Raw genomic sequence first — 25,731 nt, forward strand, 5'->3', positions numbered from 1 at the left:
CTCACCTATCTCATCCCCTTTTCCCTCCCCCAGTGCAGGGTAGCCAACCGGAGATAATCTGGTTAGCCTCCCTGTATTTCCTTTGCCTTTCTCTCTCTCTCTAGTCAGTTTGTCCGCTTATTGTTGTTATGAAAGGAATAAACGCTCCGCTATGCACAGCGACCGCCGCAACGAATACCGAAGTAACCAGCCAGCGCATAAACAGCAGTGTATAACGGCACGTGCGAGAAACGATGTACTGTCTTTAACTTTTAAGCTCCGTGATTGTTCAAGGCAATATTCAACACTAAAAAAAAACAAAAAAGAACAGCAGAGGCCGAAACGCCGTCTGAAGCCGGAGCACTGAACTAAAGCGAACGTTCTGTCGCAGGACATGGAACTCGTCAAGTTCGTTGTCATGATCTTCAAGGAACTGTACCCGTGGGCACTAGGTAAGTCCTGCCGTGAAACCCTCCCTCTTAATCCTCCCCTGGTATCTGAGAACAGATCCTATAGACGGGATAAGACGACCTCGGTGAGGCGCGCGCAGTTCTATGTATGTATAATATACACACTGCCTCGGCCCTGACTCCACGTCACTGCCGCGTCCCGCGGCGCGGGCTATCGAACAGGGAAAGGCGACAGACTGCAGATAAAGCACGGCGTCGAAGGGCGCCATGCGACTATATTACGCCGCGGTGCACCAGGGAGCGGCGTAATCTGCAATCTTGATGAGAAACAATCGTATATATGTATGTATACTGCGGGCCACGACGTATATATAGCCCGCTGTTCCCGGTATACTAAAGCGTCGGAACGACCCAGTCGAGAAAAGACGATAAAAGTTAATGTGCTAAAAAAGAAGAAAGAAAGAAAGGAGGAAACCGAAATACTGAGACAGATAACGTGTGATATAACCGGTCCTTCGGAGATCGGACGCGCGATAGTACATTCGTGCAGTAAAAGAAATAAGGAAGAAAAAAAGGAACATTAGAGAAAAGAGGAACCGAAAATAACGGCACGATAGAGCAACAACAACAAAAAAAAGAGAGGTTAAGGTAGGCAGGACGTAAGTTGATTACGGCGGTGACGCGAATTCGTTACCTTGGTGCGCTTATAGCTACAGTACGTTACGCTTTGCTGAGACACTGGTGACGCTGTCACGCTTGCCATGTAGGTCGGACCGCGATGAGATTAATTTAGCTCACGAAACTTTGAAGATACGCGGTTTGCCGCTTGACTAAAGATAGCAACGTTAAAAGAAAGCCTGGCGATGTAAAAGCGCATTCGCGCCGAGATCGCGACTGCGACAAGTACGCGGATAAAATGACTAACTGCAGCGCTATACAGGAGGACGTTGCAAGCGTCGGGTCACGGCACATGTATAGTCATTGAGCGTTGAAATGTTCACGCGTTTACTGATTCAGCTCTTTGTTGTCCTCCAACTGTTGCGCAAAATACATTTGAAGAAAGAGCGGTTTGTAGGAGTTCATCCCCTTCAGTCACAAATTATGATCGACTGTCCATATATGTGTGAAACATACACAATTTTATGCCAAGGTGATTGAGACTCCACTGAAAGCAAGTCAAGGTGGCAGAACAATTCCTTGTGCATTTAATGATGAGTCATCACAATTACAGAGTAACTAAATACGTGAATATTGTAATGTCACTCATGCTACTATTATTCATAAAATGAGAAGAATCACCAGCTCGAATTACATGCACAAGTTATTTATTGGCGGCACGCATTTGAAGAAAAGAAAAAGAATACTTCGAGGCCGCTACCAACATGCCCCGCATCAAACGAGACGTAAGACACGGTAGTGCCTTCACCAAAGCGGTACTCTGTAACGCTACATATCACTCAAAAGTAAAATGGAAGTAACTTAAGTTAGCGGAATGTTACACTATACTCTAAACTTAATGTTCGTGCTCTATTCCTTGCTACCACTGCACAGAAATGGCAAAAATAGGTCGCGTCCGTAAATGTGAACGCCGTGACTGAAGGGGTTGTAACAGCTGATGTTGTATCTGCCACGGTACACGGAAAAAAGTGTGTCTGTAACTCGACTACTTATGAGGGTCCGTGCGGAAGTCCGCGCACGTTTTCCTGAGCCCTTATATTCTTTTTCTTATTGTTTTCTCGTCTCTTTCAGGGTACATCATTGTCCACAATATGCCATGGATTCTTAACGGTAAGTGTGCTCCTGACTAGGCTTTTCCCATATTAGTGCGCCCCATTGTTCACATTTATGCGTGTAGGAAAAAAGAAAACTAAACCGTTTAGAGAGTTCTTATGTTTCATTAATTCTGGTTCCCGCGCGCGCTCATTCTTCTCGGCGCACACTGGTAGGATATTTTTCATTTTCACAAGAAGGGGGAAAACAAGACCACGCCTTCTGAGCAACCTCAAGGATGCGGGCCCGTTCCTTTTCCGGACAAGCTTTCTGAATTTATATGCCCCAGCTATCTGGCGACGTGAAGCAGGCACGTTCGTCCTGTTCTTACAAAGAGCCCGCTGTCAAGTCGAGCGCGTGGTAACGACCTTGGCGAAACCACGGTCGCATTCGAACTGAAAAGGACAAAGGCAGCTGCGGAGCAGTTGGTATTATTAGTGCACGGTCTGGATTTGGGGGGGGGGGGGGGGGGGGAGGTGAGACGAATGCCACAGTTCTTTCTCTCTCTCATAACTCTCCTTCACGGACGCGTCACCGGTGCTACACGCGGCTTTTGCTGTCCCGGTTTTTCGTTACCTGTCTTGGCGAGTGTGCGGATATACGGCATCCAGCTGCTGAGCACGAGGTCGCAGGTTCGATTGCCGGCTGCAGCTGGGACATCCAGGCCGGGTGGCAAAATACAAAAGGCACTCGTTTACTCAGATTTAAGAGCACGTTATGGATCCCCGGGTGGTCGAAAATTAATCCGGAGCCAATGCCACTGTATGCGGAGTCTGTCGATAGCATTGCGTTACTTGGAAACGTTAAACTCGAGAACGTAATTTAGTTGTACCGTCCGGCTTTTATTCGACATTCCGGTTGGTGACAGCTCTGGTGCTGCGCGAATTTGCAATGAACCGCACGGCAGGCGCACAGTTAAAATACTTTGGACAACTTCGATACCTTATTGTTATAGTATCTGTACAGAGTATAGTGTGCTTTTAAAATTGTGCGCGTCGTGCAAGGTCCTTTTCATAAAAGGGAAGTTGTGATCCATCCGAATGCAGCTTTGTGCTGCATTCGAATGGATGACAGCTTTCTCCATTAATGAGCCTTCCTCCTCCTTTCGGACTTCTGCAGAACTAATTTGCCATGTTCGACGTTCTTTACATTCTTTTGTTACTCGGTGCACTGAAATTGCTTTACACGTAGATTGCGCTGATAATTTGCGATGGGGGCGGATTTTAATGTGTTGGAGACGTACAGGGTCGTTCACTTTTAGGGGAAACGCCACATTAGTATTCAAGTCGCCATAATTTCAGCATATATTCCACTTCACGGGGAAAGTGTGCTTTATACGACGCCTAACGATAACGTCGATAAACTAAAGAATAATTTTTATGGATTTTATGCTGAACATCAGCCGGTACAAGCTCTTGAATACTATAATGAGGTGTTTCCCCTTCAAGTGGCCGATCCAGTACATGTCGTGCTCGGATTCCACATAGGGCAACATAGGGTACGGCAGGCTGTGCTCGACTTAATGTGTTGTTTTACTCCTTCGCTCCTTTTACTGCGATAGCAATTATTTGGACACTACAGGCGAATTTCCGCCGTCGTCGTCGGCGTCGCCGTCGCCATGATGATCTCTATAAAGTCCAAACGAGATAACATCGTGGCCGCGCACAGTTGCTGTAGGTGCGAGCGAAAGCTTGCGAGCGTCAAGTATGGTGGCTTGATGCGGCGGTGTCTACTCGCGTTCGAAAGGGGGGAGGGGGGAGGCGGAGCGGGGAGGTGTGAGCGCGCTTGGAGAGGAGAAGGAAAGGTCAGGTTAGTGCACATCTCCTCTATCCAAGTGCGATGGCTGAGCGAGGCCGCGCCCGTCCTGTCTTGCAGGCAACTTGCGCTGGGTTCGAAGGCTAGACGGCTGGAAATAGCTCATGGTTTCGTGTGCACTGTGTTCTCAAGCTCCTTGTTCGCGTGGAAGCGAGAGGCAGCACGATGGTTAGTTCGCTCGCCGCTGCTGCCGCTCTTCGTCACGCCAGCATTCTGACAGCGAGTGAGATGCGTTCGTGTTTGCCTGTGCGCACGTGACAACGTGCTCGTTAATTTAGCTAATAAGCGAATGTTTGCGGCATTTTATGCAGCTGATAAAACGACTGTAACATTACTTCGCATATCTGTCTGATAATTTGCTATCGCAATCAATGCTTCGCCTTTAGGGCAGAAACTGTGACTTTCTTTCCCTCTTATGCGCGAGACTAACATCTCCTTTTCCGTGCTTGCAGCTGTGTGGAAGATAGTGAAGACCATGCTCCCGTCCGACGGTGTGCAGCGCGTGATATTCACCAGCAAGGACAGCCTCCTGCAGTACATCGACAGGAGGAACCTGCCCAAGTACATGGGAGGAGAGGTACGGCATCGACGATACTGCCAAGTTGCTTGTTTGCTTAACAGAAAGGGGCGCTATGACGCCAGGTGTATTAGCACATCCGCATGGAATGCAAGGGTACTCATTCAGCGAGACCAGCAGGTAATGTCCACCTTCCAGAATCGATGGGATTCAAAGCGGATGGAAGCATTAACCGGTCCACAGTCGAGATAAGGAAGAGATGTTGAGAGTATTGGTGAAAAAAAAGTAGGGGAGAGATTGACAGGACCGGATGCGTTACAAGCATGTGTAACGTAGGTATAGAGGTTTTAAGGGAGAGAGAAAAGATTAAAGAGATAGCCAGACTGCTAGACTGATAAACATCTATAGATTACCTGATTAGCTCAAGCAGGCTAGGTACCCATTTGTCACCACCCTGCGAATGAGTGTGTTCCGAAGGGCAGCCCAAAAATCATCATCATCACCATAATTAGTTTGCTTATAGCTAGGGTACTTTAAAAAAAAGCTAACAGAAGGGGACTTAGGTAAACCTATTTGTCCTGCCTTTCGACAAGAATCGTACTGGTGGTAACATAATCAATCAAAACCATCTTCTTCGCAGTACAACGAATACGATGGCAGCGCCACCACCATGTTAAACACACACATACACATACATTGTATATCTCGCCTAAGTGTCACCAACCTTGCGAGTTCATGTAGTTATTCTGCGATTACACTTAGTACGGTTTCTGCTGTCATTAGACGTAATGCTTCAAGTGAAATTTCCAAGGACGCTACAGGGTTTTCCCCCTCCCCTATGTTTCAGACATTTTCCCAGCCACCTTCATCATCAATCGTGACGCTACCGTCACTCTACCATAGCTGACACCTTACCCCCTCTACAAAGTGCACCAGCGCGCTAATCGCATTTTTGCAGAAACCGCCTCTTTAGTATTCAAGCGTTTATAGAAGCCGAAATTTGGAACGAATGGAACTGAAGTTTAATATTTCAAGACTATGTATCTCTGCCTCGTGCTTCTATCTAGCATGTCGCCCGTTCCCCGAAAAGGATAGTATAAATGTTGAAATCGCGTCAGATTGATTATGCTAATGAAGTGTTTTCCCTGTTGTAATGGACAGTCATGTAAGTCCTCTCTCTCTGCCCTGCGCAGGACACCTACGTGTACCAGTACCAGAAGGGTAACCCCCTCGGCGACAGGTGCCCGCGATGCACGCATCCCAAGGTGGCCATACCGTGAACATTTTAAAGGAGCTCATCGAATGTCAACGTTGACCGCCCACGGAGAGGAGACTGTGATATGTCCGCATCAAAGTTCGAGAGAGCATCCCCTCCTCGGCAGGCCTCTGCGACGACGATGCCAGGCGTGGTGTTCTGGATACTGTCGAATTCCGCCATATATTGTCCACTTCTGCAATGACGGCGTCTTGAACCAACGAGAGGGGCTCTAGTAGCCCCGCGAGCCAATCAGCTAGAACTGACAAGATGCCGAGTTCGACAATACGGCGGAATTTCGCAATGCCCAGAATGGCAACCCAGGTCACGACTAAGTGCACCGTACCGACCGAACAGGCAGACGAAGCCATTTCCGTGGTCCGGAACAACGCCGACAATCGCTACACCTGTTTTGTATTTGTACTTTCATACATCCCGATCCATCCACCTTGACTCTGTCAGAAGCTAGGAAGGTATCTTTTTTTTTATATACATTTGAGCTAGTCGGTAATGATGAACGTACGATGGTGTGCTTTCCGTGTGCGATACTTTTTTGGGTGTATGGCGCTTGAGCTATAAAGACAGCAGTGACCAGAGATGAGAATATAGATATAACGTAGTCTGTCGACCATAAAACTGAACACATGTCATAATTAAATAGCCGGTTATGCAGTTTCCTTATTGGACGACATACAAACAACTATCAAACATAATATAAACGACTGTGTGGTTCAATATGTACATCCATCCATACGTGTACAGTCTTGGACCCTGAGGGCACTTTCTTTCAGTTTTAAAAGGAAATCTACTTCTCTGTCGCTTGGATGACACTAATAATAGACATTTCCTGCTTTTTTTTTTTCTCTTTTTCTGTCTGCCATTCCAATCTTAATTTATAGCCGTTACCAGTGGCCATACTTAGTTCTCCTACATGTATACTGGATCTGAGCATGGTGGCAGCTGCCATCAACCCGTTTCAAAGGGGACGCTCCTACCTTCCATCCATCCATCTATCCATCCATCCATCCAGAGAGGTCTCGTGTGTACGTATATCTCTGTCTTAAAGTCTTTCCGCGCTTTTTAAATGTTGTTGTGCTTTACTTCTTCTGTTTGAGGAAATATTTGCCAGGCGGTCAGAGTTCTTTTGGAACGTTATCTTCACGTCGAATCGTTGTCGAGTACTTTATTGACAAGCGTGAGCGGCAATAACGTGGCGACGACAAGAAACAAAACAGTTCTGTGCAGCGCGGCGCATCATGCTGCTGGATGCGGTGTCGTGCGGAAGTGGAATTGCCACCGAAAGCGATCGTTACAGAGTATGCGGCTCAGTACTGTAAATAGGCAAATGTTGGTATACATGCACACGTGACGCATCACTTTTTTTTTTTTTTTGCTCCTCTGCATGCAGTTGTACAAACTATGCCAATAAAAAAAAAACTATATTTTGTGGAAACTTGCTTCGGCTTCGAACCTTTTGTCCTGTGCGGTAACTACCGAAGGTTCTTTTGTGCGACACAAGATTTGAGAAAGAAGTGACCTTCACTGAGCAAGGAAGCGTTGTACCAAATCGTGCTCCTGGCGTTCTGTAAGTATACGCTTGGACATCGTCGCCAGTAGAGTATCGAACTTCACTTTACCCTTCTATGGGCATGCCTGTGACCAGATGTGTGTATCTGGAGAAATCATTAGCCAGAGGCTGTGAAGAAGGAGCCTCTTGTGGAATGAGTGTCTTTCCTTTTACGAGGCAATACCGTGAAAAACACCGCGATGCCACAGTGCGACTTTTTTGTTTCATAAAGTAAAACAAGCGAGCAGTGCTACAAAGCGATAACGCGACTGATAAGGACCGGTGTATAGTGACTGCGTTATGGGCTTTCTAGTAGGTTATCATATAGCATTTGAACAGTAACAAAAACATTCGAGAGAGGAAGGTTAGTCGCGCAGTTTTGCCCAACACGCGAATCGTAAGCGACAGCAATGTATTACATAACTACACAAAGTAAGGTTCGCAGTTTTATCGGGAATATAAATTGCAGTAAACATTTCCTTACTAATTAAATTAACAAGCACGGTGTGCTCTGTGCGCGGAGGTAAGCCCTGTCCACCGAGTTCAGTATTAGCATCTGGGGCCATGGCCTTCCCACCTAGCAAAAAGGACACAGTAGCTTTTCTGGGAATTAAGATTAAACCCATCCTCATTAGCCCATTATGACGCCATGTTCAGGCCAAGATTAGCCTGTAGCTCGCAAATTGCGAGGTTACACGATTTGGATCCTACTTGTACATCGTCAACGTATACTGAATAAAAACATGGTACGTCGAATTGATGAACGTAAAGATTTTTTTTTTTTTTTACCATTAGAAGAGTGCAGCTTAGTACGCCACCATGCGGCACTTCAGTTTCCTACAGAAATGCCCTGGAAAGAGCATTACCAATGCTGACTCGGAATGTGCGGTTTGACAGGTAGCTTTCTCTAACGTTAAACGTGTTTCTGTGAATACGCATATCCGACAGATCCAGCAATATCCCGTAGAGCCACGTCGTATCGTGTGCCCTTACCATATCGAGGAATACGGGCAAGACGTACTGCTTGCGAATGAAAACGTCACGGACATTTGACTCGATGTGCACGAGATGGTCGGTTGTAGAACGACCTTTCCTGAAACCGCACTGATAATTAGGGCGAACCATTTTCTTAGATTCGAGGAAACGTAACATACGACGAATTATCATCATCTCGAACAGCTTGCAAAGACAACCCGTAAGCTCTACCGGACACTAGCTGTCAGCTGAAGATGGATCATTACTTTGTTTCAGTAGTGGAACTACAACGGCCTCTTTCCATGTTGAAGGAAGGTATATCCGGCAGCCCAAATGATGTTAAAAAAGTGCAAGTAACGTTATTTGTGTGTTAGTGTGCAAGTTCTTGATCATGGCGTACACGATTCTGTCAGCTTACGGTGCAGAGCTCTTTCACGCGTTCAGTGAGGCTTTCAGCTCGACAACGCTGAAAGGACGGTTATATGAACGGTTCACATAACCGTCCAAAGTTCAAGAACAGTTCGTTCGGTCTGCATTTCCGATCAAGTGCATTACTTCCCGTCATTTCTTGATATTTAAGGAACGACTCGGAACAATGAGCTAGAAGCGCGCTGGAAGTGCTCCCCAAGACGCCTGCCTGCTCTTTCAAGGTACTCCCTTGATCACCGACGAGAAGCGACATCAAGCTCTCTGTTCACCAAGTGTGCGTTCGCCAAGTTCACTAAGCCTGCTCGCTCCACGGCCACCCGCCACCTGGAACGGGTGCCTCTCATGGCAAAAGCTTCCTCTGCGGTCAATGCCCTTTAGCTCTACAGCACGCGTCAGGGGCAACGCAAAAACGACTGCGTGAACACTCGGAGGGGACTTCCTAAAAATGGCGAGGGTTCGCGGCGGCTATTTCAAAAGGCGCGCGGTCTCCTCTCGGACGCTGTTCCGGCGGCGTTGGTCGGGTCCTTCCGCAGCTGTGACAGCGGAACGCGTGACACAGGATCCGGCGCTGGACGACTGGCGGACGAAGCGACAGTGGCAGCAGCGCGCTTTTCGTCCACGTGACGTGAGGGGGCAGTGGCACGTGTTTCAGCGTAAAGCCTTATTTCGGACACGAACGCAAATGGCGAAGGAAGTCATGGCGCGGGAAATCCGCTGAAGGCGCGGTTGGGATGTCAGGCCACCGCCGCTGGCAGACAATGCGTGGAGGAGGTTCTCACCTCCCCCTCCCCCCTTCCGTCTTGAGGCAAGCAAGCACAAGCACCACATTCAAGCGACGCGTCAGGCGGACCCTGTGGGTACAGTGAGGGCGGGAGACGTGGTATTGAAGCGCCCTAGGGGCAGCCACGTGTACGCGACATTACGAAGAAGGTGACACATTTTCATTGTCCGAATAAATACAATCGTACATTATGCAATTATATATATATATATATATATATATATATATATATATATATATATATATAGCTGTATCGAGAGTTTTTCATGCCGCTCTACAACTTTCTCACTGTCACTTTTCATCTAATTATGATATCATGTTGATTAATTAAGACAAATTATCTAATTAGGCGGAATGATAGAAGTAATGAGTATCTCCAAGCGACGGCAAACAGTATAACCTTGGTTCTGTCCAGCTACGCGGCATTTGCATATATTTAATGTTTGGCTCAAGTTACGTGGGACACCTTGCATAATCCCAATTGAATGACGACAGTACGATTACGGTACAATGACGAAAATTTTACTTCGACGGAGCGACGAAGTCGGTATGACGATGACGGCATGACGACAATGGGATATGACGTCAATGAAGTGATGATGAAACGACAGCGTGACGGCGATGGCACGACGATGATGGCGTGATGAAGGCCTCATGAGAGTCGGACGAAAAAGCTGGAACGACGACTGTGCAACGACCCCGGAGTCCACACAAACCCGTACACGTACGTAGTGGCCTAAGGTATTGTGCGAATTGGACCACTGGGTCAGAGTAGAAGGCGTGACGACGACAGCACGAAGTCAAACCGCGAAGTTGGAATGACGACCATTGAACAACCACGACGCATAATCGGCAGTGCGACAACGAATGAATGACGACTGTATGACGACTACGTAATGATGACAACAGCATGACGAGTGTTGGACGACAAAGCTGGAATGATGGCGATGCAACGACCACGAGCCCATGTACATAGTGGCTCAAGCTGTTAGACAACTTGGACCGCTGAGTCGGCGTAAGAGTACGGACGTACGGACAGATAGATAGTTCAGCGCAAAACGACTGAAGCAGGCAAAGAATACTATTCGCATTATGGTCTCAATAATCGCATTCAAAGAGGCTGATCATTACGCCACGCCCCTTTAAGGTTCGCTTTCCCGCAGCACTTACGCGCGCGCGGACAAAGCCGCCGCTGGATTGACTAGTCGCTTAGCTAGGCTTTGAACAGCAAGTAATTTTGAGGCCGAATCGGATAGGAATCGAATTGTGTGTTCAGGAAGCGAATATAGAACATTTTACAGCGAAGCTGTTATACACTCCGTTATGGCGGTTTCTGTGAGTAGGCAAAAAAGATGGGGGCCACCCCCGAGCTAAAGCATAAAGCAAAAGCGTATCGCCGGGTATTCCCCAGCAGCATTTAATCGCCAGAAGTGTCAAAATGTAGCGATAAAAAAATATCGTAATAAAAAAAGTAAAACCGGAATAGACACTATTCAGTATGCATTGCGGTTTGACGTAACCGGCTCTATAGGCAAACCACGTAACCTTACCTTAATTCCCTTCCACCCGTGCAACGGGTAGGCCGCGTGCGGTGAGAACTGCGGAAGAAAAGTGCGCTTACGAGGAACACCGTCGTGAACAGAAGCGGAAATGTGCGCGGCGACGGCAGGCGGCCCGTAATACGGAGGAAGATCGTGCCGCAAACGCCGAGCGTATGCACCTTTGCTTGGATCGCCGCTACCGACTCCACACCCGTCGCAATTGTGGGCGATTTCGACAGATGTGTCTCGGCCAGACGGAAAGTGGTTCGTGGCGTTTCTCTTGGGAAGGTTCGGAATTCACACTTCTTACACAACCATCAGTGCGCGCACGACGTGTCATCGGTCGTGTATAGACCTCACATTAGCCAAGAACTTTTCCAGTGTCGCCACAGAGCCACTGGCCGTATATCATAGTGATCATAAAGCGATAGTCACCTCGGTGACCAAATAGCAAATCTAAGAAAGCAAGCAAAAACGGTCAAAAATATAAAAAAAGCATTGAGTATGCAAATTAATAAAACAAAAGAAAATATCGTGATAAACGAAACTCATTGTGGTATGTGTGTTTTATTTTCAATCAACAGATTTATTATCAACATATTCATCACAATATAGGTATACAGCTCCGCTGGTCATCCCCCTTCACAGAATGGAATGGCTCTGAATTATTTTGAAATAGTTTCAGAATAATAAAACATGTTCTATCACTGATATAAAACAGCGCCAGCAGCCTATAAGATAAGCTTGCCTCCTCCCCAAATATTAGAAAAGAGGTCACTGCCTTATTTTCCGGGCCAGTCATACAATGGGCATGCTTAGTGGCGAGTTACGATGGTATGGTATGATTCATCGCAACATAAACTCTTTTGTGGCAAATCATCTATTTTACACACATTGTCTTGTGGTGAAACATACAGACACTACCTAATAAGCTATAACTGATAAATGGAGCCCACTGAAAGCAAGACTGACTTGGTTTGCTTATTGGGCACAAGTTTGCCCAAAATAAACTTATTCTTTAGGGTACATTCTTTGAATTGTGTGTACGAAGATGAGTATAAAAGCAAACAATTTCAAATTAAATGGGCACCAACCACGCATATGGTGTCGCAAATACGAAGATATCACAACAGAGCAGCACTCGTGCAGTATTCACATTAGAGCCTTTTATTTCATTTTGCCCCATGAAAGGAATGCATAGAAAAAAAGCTTCACTTTCTAGAACATGTCCACACAGTAAAACCCTTTAGATACATGTTCAAGTGATAAAAAGATGTCCAAAAGAATAAAACAAGTGCATGTGGCACATAATATTCAGCTTCATACGCTGCTTCGTTAGTAACAGACTAGGTTAAACACACAGAGATGCTTTGGTAGCTCGAGAGGTCACATCACAAGGTGCACAAACTCCTGTGACGATGCCGAAGAGCGTAATGGCACACTTTGAATGAAAATGCTTTGACAAGTTGTTGGCATAATAGAAATTTAGAGACCCTGGCCAACGCACACTCAGGAAATATCCAACACCTTTTCCCTAACTAGTTTGCACTCTCCTTCACAAAATTTGTTATCTGCCCCCCCACCATATACTGCTACCATACACTGTCAGTAGCACCTCTTCAATGCATCCATTGACAGCCCCATAAGCTCAGCTAGGGCATACTGCACAACAAGCACTTAAATGTGCTGGCAATGCACCTTAGTGGCCTATGGTGGTGAAAAAGCCAAACATGGGCATCAGCAACAAAATGTACTAGTAACAGAACACCTTTGAGCTTGCTCTTAATTAAAAGCCAAATCATAGGAATACAAATGTGGCGAGAATAAGGTACAATAAAACCAGCATTCTAGTAAAATATTCTAACACAGCTTATTCCAGTCAAAGCTGAAGAAATAAAAGAGTACATGACAATTTCAGAGTGCAGTATCTAAAGCACAATAGAGTTACAAAAGTAAAGCATAAGTAACATGAGCAGGTTCCCTGTAATTAAAGTTTATAACATACGCCCATACTAAACATTACATGTTCACAAAAATACAGTCTAGTGAGTGCTGAAGGCAGAGAGAGAGCGAGAGAAATAGGAAGAGAGACCATGAAGTTAGTGATACTAGAGATATAGATGAGATCAGATTACTGAAGTGTGCATAAAATGAACCATACATTCAAATTCAACATTTATGTACGTCTAGTGTACTGAAAATCACACACAACATGACATCATAGCCCAACATTCATGCAAGCCTAGAACACACTTACTTTATCAGTTTTTCTTTTTTGTATAAAACAACGACAGAAGCTGTAACTCAGTAATCACCACATTGTGAGATACTGGCTGGCTCTTTACTTTGAGCTCGGCTCATGGCCTGACCTAACAAAGCAGTAAAAGCTTATACTGGAGGAACAGTCCCTTCACAATACCATTGGAAACTTTTCATGACACTGACTTGAGAAATTTGACCAGCATCAAATGAGCACATGCTGAACTGTGTGCAACAACACATTGAAGCATGGATACAGGAAAAAGGCTGTTTAGCACCATATAGCAGTGATAGCCATGGACTTGGAAAACACTAACTATTTTAAGCTTAAAATAGCAATGCCACAAAGTCCGGTCGATGGTGACTGGTTAAACGCTTAAAAAACTCAGTAGCTAATAGAGGTAGTCGCAGGAAACAGACTGTAATCCAGCCTTGGAGTGCCATGTACCATGTATTTTCAAGTAGAGATTGCACTAAAGGTAAACAAGTTCATCCATAACACAATGAACTCATTAATAATACTTTAACTTACACAGCACATAAAATTCAAGCCAAAACTAAGCTTGGTCAATGGCAAATAAAAGAATAATGATTCCAACAGTAGGTTTTGTACCTTACGGAGCTTAAAAATGTTGCACAGCAATGCCTTTTACATTCTGTGAAGGCTTCAAATGTCAGAAAAAACATCTCGGAGTGAGCCAATAAAGCTAGTACAAGGCACGTTTTCTTTAACGTGCGCTCATTCAATGAATCAATATGGTTCCAGGCTCATGGCATTACTACTTTGTAGAGACATGCCCACGCGGTTAACTGTGATCTTACAAAGCTCGAATACATATAATGATGCACATCAGCTGCTTTCACTGCTGCTCCTTGTTGCAATAGCCTGCTTCTCCTGACTTTGACTCTGGTCAAGCTTCGCGTTAGCAGCAGACAACTTGCCCATACTCTTTTTTTGCTGAAGGAGCTCCAATATAATAGTGCTGACTGTGCAGGCAAGCTGTTGAACACTGTGGGGCTCATCTACAGGTGGCACATGGATGAATACGGTCCAAGGACTGATCCTGAGTGAGGTGAAGTAGATGAACTCACACAGGAACCTTGAGAACACACACACACAAAAAAAGGATGAAGACATGATATGTACAGCTGCCAATCATGCAGCCCAATTTCCCTTTGCGCTCTTGTATGTAAAGCCATAATCTGAGTGCATTGCAGTTTACGAGCTGTGAGCACAAAGACAGCATGCCAAGTGGCAACCAGCAAGATACATTGTCATCATCATCATTTATTAACCCTTCAAGGGACACTAAAGGTTACCATTAAGTCAACGTAGACTGTTGAAATACCATCCCAGAAACCTCGAAACGCTTGTTTCGTGCCATGGAAAGACTTATTTTAAGAGAAAATGTGTTCTGAAGCGTCTGCGTACCTCTAGCGCAGTTCAAATCGCCCGCCCTCCGATCGAGGAGTACTGACATCATGGTCTCTTAGTGACGTTGCGCCATCGGTAAGTAGAACGGCGTCCGCAGACGGCGCTACGGCTCTTCTGCGCAAAACGCAAACGCACGGCCAGAAACAGAGCCAAGACAGAGTCGACAGGAGAGCGAAAGCGGGAGTATGGTGGCTAGCGGAAGGAGAAACGCGCGACCATAAGCTGGTACTTCATTCTATGACGCGAACTTCGACGCTCGTCGCAACGGACCCTGACAACGACAGAATGGCTCGTGATGGTGGGCTCAACTCCAGCGATTTGAGCACTGACGAGCGCGACCTGCTGCTGAGGGCTCGCACTGCCGGCGTCGTTGCGTACTACGACGGCGGCCTCGACACCTGCTCTCCGGAGTGGGAAAGCAACGAGGGCTTCCCACGACATCACATGGACGTGGCATTCTCGCTGCTTCTTCCAAATGAAAGTTTCGCGAGCCAGCAGAACTCTCACAGCACGACGCGATAACGAAACTACTGAAACTACAAAGCGTGCCCGGTGCAGAGTCGAGCGAAAACGAAACCTTTCGACCACCCATATTACTGAAGGGTAACGTCAAAATGTTATTTTTTCTTAGAATCGAATAGACGTAGACAAGTAGCATTTTTTTTCGTCTTTTAATCGAATGAAATGATATTTTTAATACGAGTAGTTGAGTATTAGTAACACAAATTATGAGGAGTGCTTTCGTCATCGGGCTAGTACCGGAATGTCGCTGGGGTGTCTCAAATCGTGTCATGCATTTACCTCAATTCCTCGGTTACTAAAGCTCTGTTCGCGATTATACTGACGCCTTAGACGTTCTAGAACATTGCTCTACCACTTTAACTTGAGTTTCTGGTAACCTTTAGTGTCCTTTTAAACACCCCTTTTGGAGTATTATACAAGGGGGAGGGAAGAAATAAAAATAAAAAGTAGTCATGATAAGAACAGTAGTGTAAACGTTGAAGGCAAAAAAAGAATAGAAAGAAACAAAAAGGGGTAAAATGGGCACAGCTGTGAACAAGGTGATTAGCTTTGAAAATGGGCTGTCAGTAACTACTTAAATTTTGGGCCATCACACTCATTAACTATTGACTGTGGCAGCTCGTTCCGGTGCTCTACTGTGATGGGCAGGAAAGATTGATGAAATGCAGTGGTAGTTCCATGAAGACACTGTACACTTAAGCATTTGAAAAGTCGACAGGAAGTGCGGTGAGGAGGGAGAAGTGTTTTATACAGCTAGGGTAAATAGTAGTGGAGTTTGTGAAAAAGACACAGTTGTGCAATCATGCAGCTAGTTGACAAGGAGAGGAGGTTAAGAGAAGATTTAATGCTAGTGACACTTGTGTGCCAATCGTATTTTGAAGTTATAAATTGTGCAGCCCGATTCTGTACAGATTCTAATGCGTTAATCAAGTAAGTCTGCTGAGGGCTCCAAATTGGTGATGCATATTCGAGTTTAGTGCAGATGAATGTTTTGTAGGTAAGCTTGCAAATAAAAGTGGGTGACAATGGTAGGGACCTTTTGATTAAACCAAGTGATTTTGAACAGTCAGTTGCAAGTGGTCAGACGCAGCCAGGCCAGATGATATGGTTCGATACTGCGAAGCCTAGAAGGCGGTAAATGATCTGCGGATGTGAGGACCAATGAATGAAGGGAATAGGGGTAAATGCTGCTGTTTTGTTTCCGAGAGATACACATGAACTTACATTTTGAGGTGTTAAGCACCATCCGCCAATGCGACCACCAAGAACTAAGCTGTGAAGCTTCTGCGATTTTCAATAATGATGTTTGAGTTAAGTCCTGCCACACGCAGCATTAGGAAGTCTTTTAAATTTTCGCCTCATCCTCGAACATATTAATGCACGTAAGTAAAAATGCACTCATTCTCATACAGAATAGATGACAAAGGAAGGTGCTCTTGACAAGTGCTGAAGACAATGGTGTGTAAATCTCTAAAATGTGCAACATTTTCACATTTGGTAGTTGACACTGTTTTGTAATCGAGAGTTAGACGGGAGCTTGTGTGGTCGAGATAAGACATGACAAAGAAAGACGTACACCAAGTAAAACTTATTAAAAGACGAGATGTTCATGATTGTGAACAAGGCCTCCATATGGAAGCCGAAACGTCCTTGTCTTTTAATGAGTTTTACTTGGTTGGTGTACGTCTTTCTTTGTCTTGACACTGTAATTGAGTTAATTACTGGGTTATTTCTTCTGCCAGGCTGCGTGAGGTGGCCATAAGGTCTTCACTTTAGGCGATCTCCAAAGCCCAGTTGAAAGCCCGCAGCTGGACTCTGGGATTTGAGCTGGACACCGTTACCTCCCAGTCCGAAGTGTTACTAAGTTGGAGTTCCGTCCTAGGCTGCTGCTCAATGAATGTGTCAGGTCCGCCTTATGGGCGTTGCAGCTTTTGCATTTAGGTGAGAAGCAGCTTGGATATATTAGTGAGAACTTGTATGGGTTAACAAATGAACCAGTCTGCAACTGCCTCATGGTAACTTGTTGCAATTTATCCAGTGATTTATGTGGAGGGTGTATCTTTGCCTACCTTCGCAGTAGTGCATAGTAATTTCGTGGAACGACATCAGAGGTTGTCAAAAGGGGCCGCTTCTGGTTACGAGAGGTTAACTTAATGTTTCTACCTACTACCCCTTAGTTTGCAAGGATAAGCGAGAGTGAGGAAGGAATTGCAGAGTGGTGGAGAGGAAGGAAAACTGAAAATGAAGGCATTTGCTCATTCAGACCTGGGTACACGGCTTACCTGCCAGCATCATTTGAAGTCTCAACGGGAACAGGGCAGCCAGCTGTCTTAAGCTTCCTGGTCAGCGCAACGAGGTCAAAGCAGGTGCGGAGTCGCTCGTTTTGTGGAGACACCCCACAGCATAGGCCCTGAAGCATCAGGTCGGTTGAGAGAAAACGACTCTGCCGTTACTATTTGTTCCGTGAAATGTATCACACAAGAGAGTTTCACAATTACGACTAGAATGCTAGATCATGAGTGGTACCACGAGTGGAGTAGCTTCGTGCCTCACTGCTACAAAGAAGACTGTATCACAACTAAACTAAGAGCGTGTTTAGAAATTATTATCCCCACTCGCATGCATATAGCAGTGTGGATTATTAATCCGAATCAGTGCAGTGAAAGAAAGAGGAAGCGTGCAAACAAAAAACACTAGCTATGATGACAGACTGAATATTCTATCAAAATTTATTACATGTTCTGGTACAACATGCTGCCCCTGTCCTTTTTCATGTGCCGCTTCTTTGTGCTTTTGGAGCACTGCCCCACCTACACTCACGAAATGAACCAAATGGCACAAAGTTTTATTGTAAGCGTGTAGTGCAAGCTTAACTTTCTGCCACCTTCGCAGATGGTCGGTGTTCTGTTCCTAAAAAGCAATAGCACCCCTGCTGTTACAGCAGGTTTGTGAGGTTTGGGTGTTCTTAATATCAGGATTTTTTGTTGTAGAGACAATTGAAATTAAATTGAATTTGGTCTGGCACACTGAGCAACAAGTCAAATATCCCTATAAGCAGAACTATTATATTATTGTGAATTTCCTATTTCCCGTGTTCTGGACCCTCTCTATGGGAGGGTACACAAGAATGAAAGTGATTGATATTTGTAACGAAATGGGTTATGTAGAAATCCCTAATGGTGAGGTCAATGCATGAAACATAAAGGGGGGGGGGGGAGAATATTTGAAGTTCCCAACATGAATCCAATATTACACACTAACCATTTGTATTTGAAAAGGAACTATTCAGTATTATTGAATATTTGAAACTAACCAGGCATTTCGCAACAAGGGATTGTGAAAGTATTGTAACTGTTCTCCATCTGCTAAACAAGGCATCAAAGGTTATCAGAAGTGAAACAGCAAATGGTTTTGAAGGAATGCAGCAACAAGATAGATAATGAAAGTTTTGTTTCCAATCTTGCGGCAGAAGCCTACATGACAACCTGCAAGTATTGCTTGCAGTACGTCATTTTATGTTTTTTGCAGTATACTTTGTGCAATTTTTATTGTTTACGCTACGACCAGAGATGTTTTCCTTAGAACTGACCTCTTAGCATGTCTTTACAGTACAGCACACAAGTGCAGTTTTTTTTTGTCTTTTACCGCAACTTTTGACCTTTTCTTTTTTTTGCCAACCATTTCTTTAGTGTTTCTGTAAAGTTTTATTTCATATAGCAGCACTTCATTCTAACAAAGATTGTTTGCAACCAGCTCTAAAGATTGTGAGATGCTATTCATGCACTTTATGTAATCTTGTGTTTGAGACTTTGTCCCTGACAGTGAGCTGTCTTCTTGTTTAGTTTTCACTAGACAGTACTGGTGTGGTACTCAATTATAGAGAAATAAATATTACTGCTGCAAATAAGTATATGCGTCTGTGGTTGACTCTTCAATATTCTACACTCACTATTCAAATTTGATTCATATTAAAATATTTGGTATTCACCCACCTTTAATGAGAAGCAAAGCTGATCACCGTGCAAGACAGATGAACAGAAAGGACACACATGGTGTACAGTTGCAGACAAAACTTTGCTGACTATGAAGTGTCGGGCCAAAAGCCTCACTATGTCATCTGCAGCTGCACTAATGTGGTTTCGAGACAAGCACTTGTATCCTCTCTTACTTGCCTAGGTTCCAATTAAATTGTGAGCCTAGCGGCTAGCACCTGCTGCATGTTACAGTAATTACAGCTGTATATGTCTGTATGATGTTGCCCCGACTGGAAAATTTTGCCAGCATATGCATGACACAAGTGTTGCTGTTTGGATGGCTCACTTTACCTAACTCAGCAGAGACTACATTCTGCATATCACCAATGGCATAAGGAAAAGATGTCAAGGTTAGCTCCTGCATAGATGCCTACCTATACTTTATTTCATACTTAACACAAACAGAGGGCAACATTGCTGCAGCTACAGAAACAGTGCTGTCATAGACTTCACACATTTCCCTAGGACAGTTGCTTTTGGTCTGCAACACTTTCTATGAAATACGTATTAATAGAGATAGGCTGGAGCTTAGACAGCTTTCATGTAATTATGACATGATATTTTGAAACAAAAGAGTATGAGATTTAACCTTACATGGAAATACATGATGCATACCGATACAAGGGGTGCCCGAAAAGTTCGCAGCCCACCCGTAAAATCTTTTTCGCATGGTTTTGTTTTGCAATGCAATATGCTATTCAGTTATTTGAATGGTCTCATGAGCAATCTGGATTTATTTTGTTCTTTCCTTTGTTTCAGGTACAGTGGCTTAAAGCAAGTTCACGAAGCTGAAATATGGAAATGGAGATATTCGCAAAGCGAGCAGTCATTCATTACTATTTGAAAGAAGGACTGACACCACAAGAAATTCACAAGGACATACTGGAGACATTAGGGAAATATGCTCCTTCTTATGCCATGGTGAAAAAGTGGGTTGCCGATTTCAAGCGAGGCCAGACATCAATTGAAGATGCTGCGCGCAGTGGTCGTCCCTCAACAGCATGCACAGATGAAAATGTCCAAGAAGTGCAAGACATTGTAATGGCTGATCGATGCGTCACACAGTGGCACATTGCAGAATTTGTGGGCATATCAGTGGACAGGGTCGGCCATATCCTAACACAGCTCCTGGACATGCACAAAGTTTCGGGCCGATGGGTGCCCAGACTTCTGATATTAGAGAACGAACTTCTGAGAGAACTTCCCTCTGCAGAAAATCTGCAATTGTTTGAAGCTGATATTAATCTTTTTCTGCAGAGATTCATTACAATGGATAAAGCTTGGGTACTTCACTGTCTCGAGAAGCCTGGAGACAGTGAAACATCCCACTTCCCCCTGTCCCAAAAAGGTAAAGGTGGTTCGATCTGCTGGCAAGGTTATGGCATCAGTGTTCTGGGATTGCAAGGGCGTCATTCTCCTGGAATTCCTCCCAAAAGGTCAAACCATCAACAGGGAATACGATGCAGCTCAGATTCGTCCTCTGAGGTCGGCAATCAAGGAAAGATGGCGAGGGATGCTCTTGAAAGGGGTGTTGTTTCACCAGGACAATGCGCCAGTTCACACATTTGGCTTTTGCAATGGCTGCAATTCCCTCCTGTGGTTTCCACCTGCGTCAGCACCCACCCTATTCCCTTGATTTGGCTCCCTCAGACTACCACCCATTCCCACAGATGAAAAAGCACCTTGGTGGAAGCAGTTTTCCTTTTGATGAAGCCGTCATGGACGCCGTAAAAGACTTTTTGGAGGAGCAAACGAAACGTTCTAAGAAAGTGGAATAATAAAACTCCAAGAGCGATGGCATACAGGTGTGGCCCTCAAGAGAGACTATGTCGAGACTTGACTGCAAAATTTCGACCCCCGGTCACTACGTTGAGGTCAGGCCACAAACTTTTCAGGTGCCCCTTATATCTTGCTTTCTATGACACATTATCTTTTGGCCATGAATGCAAGCAGTGAGAAAAGTCTCTTGTAGCCTTCATAGCTTTGCCTGCTATGCATGAAGTAGAGCATATATTCCAGTACTAACTGTAATGTGTTTAGCAGAATGACCAGAGACAGAAATTTGCAGCAAAGTTGGAAGCTGTGCAGCGAGTTTGAGCAGCATTGCATCTCTCCAGGATGGTGGTGAGACCTGCAGTCATGCTGTGACTGAAGGGTACACTACAAGTTTAAATCGGAGCATTATCTGTGGCTTGAAGATTGTGCAACCGATACATAGCAACTGGCACCCCAGGGAGAAAGATATATTGCAAGCTCTCATTTGACACAAGAGACTTTGTTAGCACGTGGTACATTCATGCATCTTTTTTTTTTTTAACTTGCTCCAGTGATTTACTAAATTTTATCCCTGCCTTTACATCTGTTCCATATTGGCCCCTCAAAGTCGCAGGCATAATAAATTGCAAGAAGCATCATGAAATTCTGCTCACAATTTCACTGCTGTAGCAGAGATCTGACATCAGCATGACTTCCAACAACCTTTGATTTGGAAATGGACCCTTATGAAATAAGTGCAATCAGCTGACAGCCATGAGTGGGAGCAGATTCTAACAAAAGAGGGTGTGCACAACACTCAAAACAAGCCACGTATGCAAGACCAGTGGTCATGATTACAACTTGTTTCTAGCTCTCATATTCTCAAACGATCCTCAACTTGAAGCTCGTCCTCCACTCCACCGAGTCGAGCGCAGCGCCACCCCTTGACTGAAAAAGATGCCCCACTTCTCAAGAATTGCCATGCAGCCTCAATGAAGAGTAGTGACCAAGTCTGTCGAGGGGTGGAGCTGTGATCGACTTTCTCGAGTCAAGGTTGAGGGCTGAGAGGAGGAACATTGTAGAATATGTGGAGCGAGAGTGGGATTGTGTGACAAATACAGATCCCACCCTTTGAAGCACTGACTTTTCTTTTATCGGTGCAATTCTTAAATTCTTCAAACTAACATATACCTCACTACCTCTGTAGCTAGAAGCAACAGTGAGCATTACTAGTTGCAATAGCAGTTAGTTATTTCACATTAATGCCACAGTGCATATGTGAACGTGCTAGCTTTGTATTCAGCTGCCTCCTGCAAACATGATGTGATCATGTTCCTATACAAATGTGTGTTACTTTCAAAATGAAGGTTGAAAGTCTGTGCTTGTGCTGCCTGTTTCATGTCTGAGTTGGTGCATTGCCTGCACTGTGCACCAACGGTATGGATTATTAACAAACCAGCACTGATATTTTTACCGAAGACTACTTGTGGGGAATGCAATCTTCCTTGTGTGGAACTGTTTGCAATTGTTGGTAGATTGCATTAAAATGTAAACGTAAAAGTGTGGAGCCTCTGTGCCATCACGAGTTAACTGCTGAGGAATGCTAGTTGTTTAATGGCACTAGCTTGGCAGACGTGCACGACTCGGTTATTTTACATAGCTGTGCAAAACACAAACTTACAGATTTCCTTGATAGCACAACAACAAAAATGATTTATTCTACAGAATTGATAGACAGTCTTGAGATGCCGCCACGATTAAACTCTTCTTCCCCATTCAATTTCATGACCTAGTAGTGGTGTGTGAAGCTTTTCTGGAGCTTTCTAGAGAGCTCAGTCAATTCAGCAAAGGAACAACACAGAGATCCCAGATATATGTCACCTGTTTAGGTGTGGCACCCTTGTTGTCAGCAGCACAATAACTGCCATTGTAAGCTTGGTTTTCCACAACCAAGTTCCGGGCAGTGGCATTCATTCCACAGTGGACCACAAGCTGCAAAGGGCAATGTCATATGGCATGAAAGCAGGCCTCTAAGCATCTAGATTATGTGGTATATGCAACATCTTTTGGACTTATCAATTACAGCATATGGGTGCGTCCCACTAAATCCAAGGGTCAACACCATAGTCTTCTAGTAGCACGTAGCAATATGAATGTGACATTTAAATTCAACATGCTTGTTTTCTTTTAATGAATGAAAGCAACATGTCGGTGAACTGGAAACACCTGGCAGAAAGGTGCAGTGGTTCATAATAAGTTTTAGCAAGCAACATATTTTTTTTATTCTTGTCACCAGTTCGAGAGGCCAATATGCAAACGTTCCACAACCAGACTCACATCAGGCTTGATATCCTCCCACAACTGAGGCACCACGCTTGAAACAGTATCGTACTCTACTGGAACTTCCTTCGTCACGAGTCTCGTTCCAGGAATACCAGTCTTGGCGAGGGCTTTGACCACTTCATTACTCGAATTGTGGCCGTAATCACGGAACAGCCCGAACCCTGCAGGAACCAGCACAATATCCGCAAGTACACTATACCATTATTAGGAAAAGATGACGCTATTGTTCATCATAAATGCTTCCCAAGGAAGTTCGATCGCGATGTTCGAGTCGCCACAACTCGCACCGTCAACAGCCGTCAGGACCTCCTCATAACACAAGCCCTGTGAAACGCAACACACTTCTTCGGAGTACTGCGAGTCATGACAATCGCCCTAAGCAAAGTACAAATTTGACCATGCGTGTCGAACACTTTGTGATCGTCGAAAAACAAGCTAGGCCTCGGGCGTTTAAGACCACGGACAGAAATACGTATGCAAACGTACTGTGTTATAAATATGGCCATGACGATTTCAAACTCGCAAGTAAGGTACAACGCCTCTCCGATTATTGCCGGATAATTGGGGGCCATAAGGAAAACAAACATCACGTGCTCAACGATTGATGGAGCGGCCTCGCCAGGCTCACCTGTCAGGAGAACGGTCGGTTCGTGTTCAGGCAGGCACACACCTGGTAACAGAGAACAAGGCATTGATTTTTAAGATATTTTCTCTTTCGGGGATTTGTGGCGGCGTCGTAATATGACGTTGAAATACTGACGCAAGTTCGGCAAGTCACGTATGAGCGTGACAACTAAGCTCAAATTGTGCTGGCAGCTTGTCTAGCTTACACAAAAAGTTCCGTTGCAATACCATAGAACCTTCTGGAAATTGCGAAGCCTTTCAGAGGCGAAAACCTCGTGCTAAAGACATTAGCGGAAACCAACGAAACTTACCGTTCATCGAGTCACTGCTCTCCGCCGCCATAGTAAATTCGAAACTGAAATCGCCGGGAACTACAAACACATTTAAAAAAATGTTTATACGCGAGATATGTGCTGCCGCCTGTAGTCATAAAAAGTCATGATGGTCAGGTTAGATGTAATAGCAGTAGATAAACCGCAGGAGAAAATTATTAATGTTGAAGTAGTTGAAGTGGTTCACGCGGTTCACGTAAGGAGTTGACCAGAGCGGAATAGCGTGACGTCAACAGTGGCGCAAGAATTCAAATGACTGTTTCGTTGCAACTTTAGTTAACCGGGAGGTGCGTTACCCCGAGCTCAGGTCGGCCAAGGAACGAATGACGACCTACAAAGAAATTACTGCCCACTTTAAGAAAGAAAGACAAATCTTCCCAGAACCACATAGATCTCTAAGTAAAACACAACAAGTCAGTTGGCGACAGCTCCAAACAGACACTTTCTTTAATCCGTACATATACTCCATATGGTTCCCAGAGCAGTTCAGCCCCGTCTGTTCTCTCTGTGGGCACCATAAGGCAGACACACCACACATCCTATACTCATGTAATCAAGACAAGCCGTCGAACAGTCTGCAGCTCTCTACCCAATTGCAGTGGGAGGCCGCGCTGCTCAGCTCGGACCCGGAGGTTCAACTCCGAGTCACGGAGCGGGCCGAAGAGGTCGCCGAACGACATCGTCGGTCGGCCACCTGGCGTCCGGCCTAGAAGAGGAGCCCACTGCGGGGAGGGGAACGTCACCCCAACCCCCGCCTAAGACCTCTTCTATAATAAAGTTTATCTCCTCCTCCTCCTACACCAAAGCTTTTGGTGGCCTTGGATTAACGCAAATTACGTGCGAAATGATTTGTAACATTTGCCACAACTACAAGAAGTAAGTGAAGCCGTGATATATCACTTTGTGTGATGCATTTGTCAGTTCTTCAAAATGTGTCACTCGTTCACGCATATTTCATGAAGCAAACCTAGCGGACCCAGCCTCCTAAATTCTGATATAAATCTGACTCGCAGTAATTGTGGTCTCTTTCTTTAATACTGCTACTAAGCTAACGAACCTATGGTTGAGTAGCCTGACATCGGGAAACGAGACGTGACACTTCGCGTCTAGCACTCGTCCGCTACTCTGTTAGCCAAGAAGTTATAAATCGTGATATTCCTTGCTTTGTACGTTCACTTTATGCGAAATTAATGCTGCCGCAATATGGCATTCCTGAAAGTCGAAATTTCTGCCCTTCTCTGCAGCATTTTGGGTACTCGCTGATACGGGTGTCACAGGCGCAGTTTCGATTGCGATCGGGATCGATTTTCTCGGTCGCGATTGACTAATTTTCGCGAAACCGCGGGAGGGAGAAAATCGCGTACGAGAATTTCGATCCGCATCGGGCT

At 45.0% G+C, this 25,731-nt stretch overlaps 2 protein-coding genes across 2 annotated transcripts in view; one reads left to right on the top strand and one right to left on the bottom strand.

The window, feature by feature from the left end:
- The window catches only part of LOC142572481 (motile sperm domain-containing protein 2-like), a 58,529-nt gene extending 51,330 nt beyond the window's left edge, over window positions 1-7,199 (top strand). The window contains exons 5-8 of the mRNA XM_075681633.1: window positions 371-431; window positions 2,139-2,177; window positions 4,427-4,551; window positions 5,685-7,199. Coding sequence (XP_075537748.1) covers window positions 371-431; window positions 2,139-2,177; window positions 4,427-4,551; window positions 5,685-5,771 — 312 coding nt within the window. The 3' untranslated portion in view covers window positions 5,772-7,199. The remainder of the gene's footprint in view (window positions 1-370; window positions 432-2,138; window positions 2,178-4,426; window positions 4,552-5,684) is intronic.
- Window positions 7,200-12,183: 4,984 nt separating this feature from the next.
- LOC142572483 (pyroglutamyl-peptidase 1) lies at window positions 12,184-24,482 on the bottom strand. Its single transcript, XM_075681637.1, has 6 exons — window positions 24,323-24,482; window positions 24,016-24,057; window positions 23,382-23,548; window positions 22,926-23,036; window positions 17,538-17,665; window positions 12,184-14,398 (listed from the first exon to the last, which is right to left on the bottom strand). The coding sequence occupies exons 1-6, from the start codon at window positions 24,351-24,353 to the stop codon at window positions 14,149-14,151; spliced, it is 729 nt and encodes a 242-aa protein (XP_075537752.1). The 5' UTR covers window positions 24,354-24,482; the 3' UTR covers window positions 12,184-14,148.
- Window positions 24,483-25,731: the final 1,249 nt, after the last annotated feature.

This window comes from Dermacentor variabilis, chromosome 2 (assembly GCF_050947875.1).
Source record: "Dermacentor variabilis isolate Ectoservices chromosome 2, ASM5094787v1, whole genome shotgun sequence".
NCBI classification, from domain to species: domain Eukaryota; kingdom Metazoa; phylum Arthropoda; class Arachnida; order Ixodida; family Ixodidae; genus Dermacentor; species Dermacentor variabilis.

Excerpts from the sequence above, each read along its gene's own strand:
- LOC142572483 (XM_075681637.1), bottom strand. The coding sequence starts at position 24,353 with ATGGCGGCGGAGAGCAGTGACTCGATGAACG. Across the intron at positions 24,058-24,322 it reads GAGCAGTGACTCGATGAACG|GTGTGTGCCTGCCTGAACAC; the intron begins GTAAGTTTCGTT and ends CTCTGTTACCAG. Across the intron at positions 14,399-17,537 it reads ACTTCAAATGATGCTGGCAG|GTTCCTGTGTGAGTTCATCT; the intron begins GTAAGCCGTGTA and ends TGTGTTCTCAAG.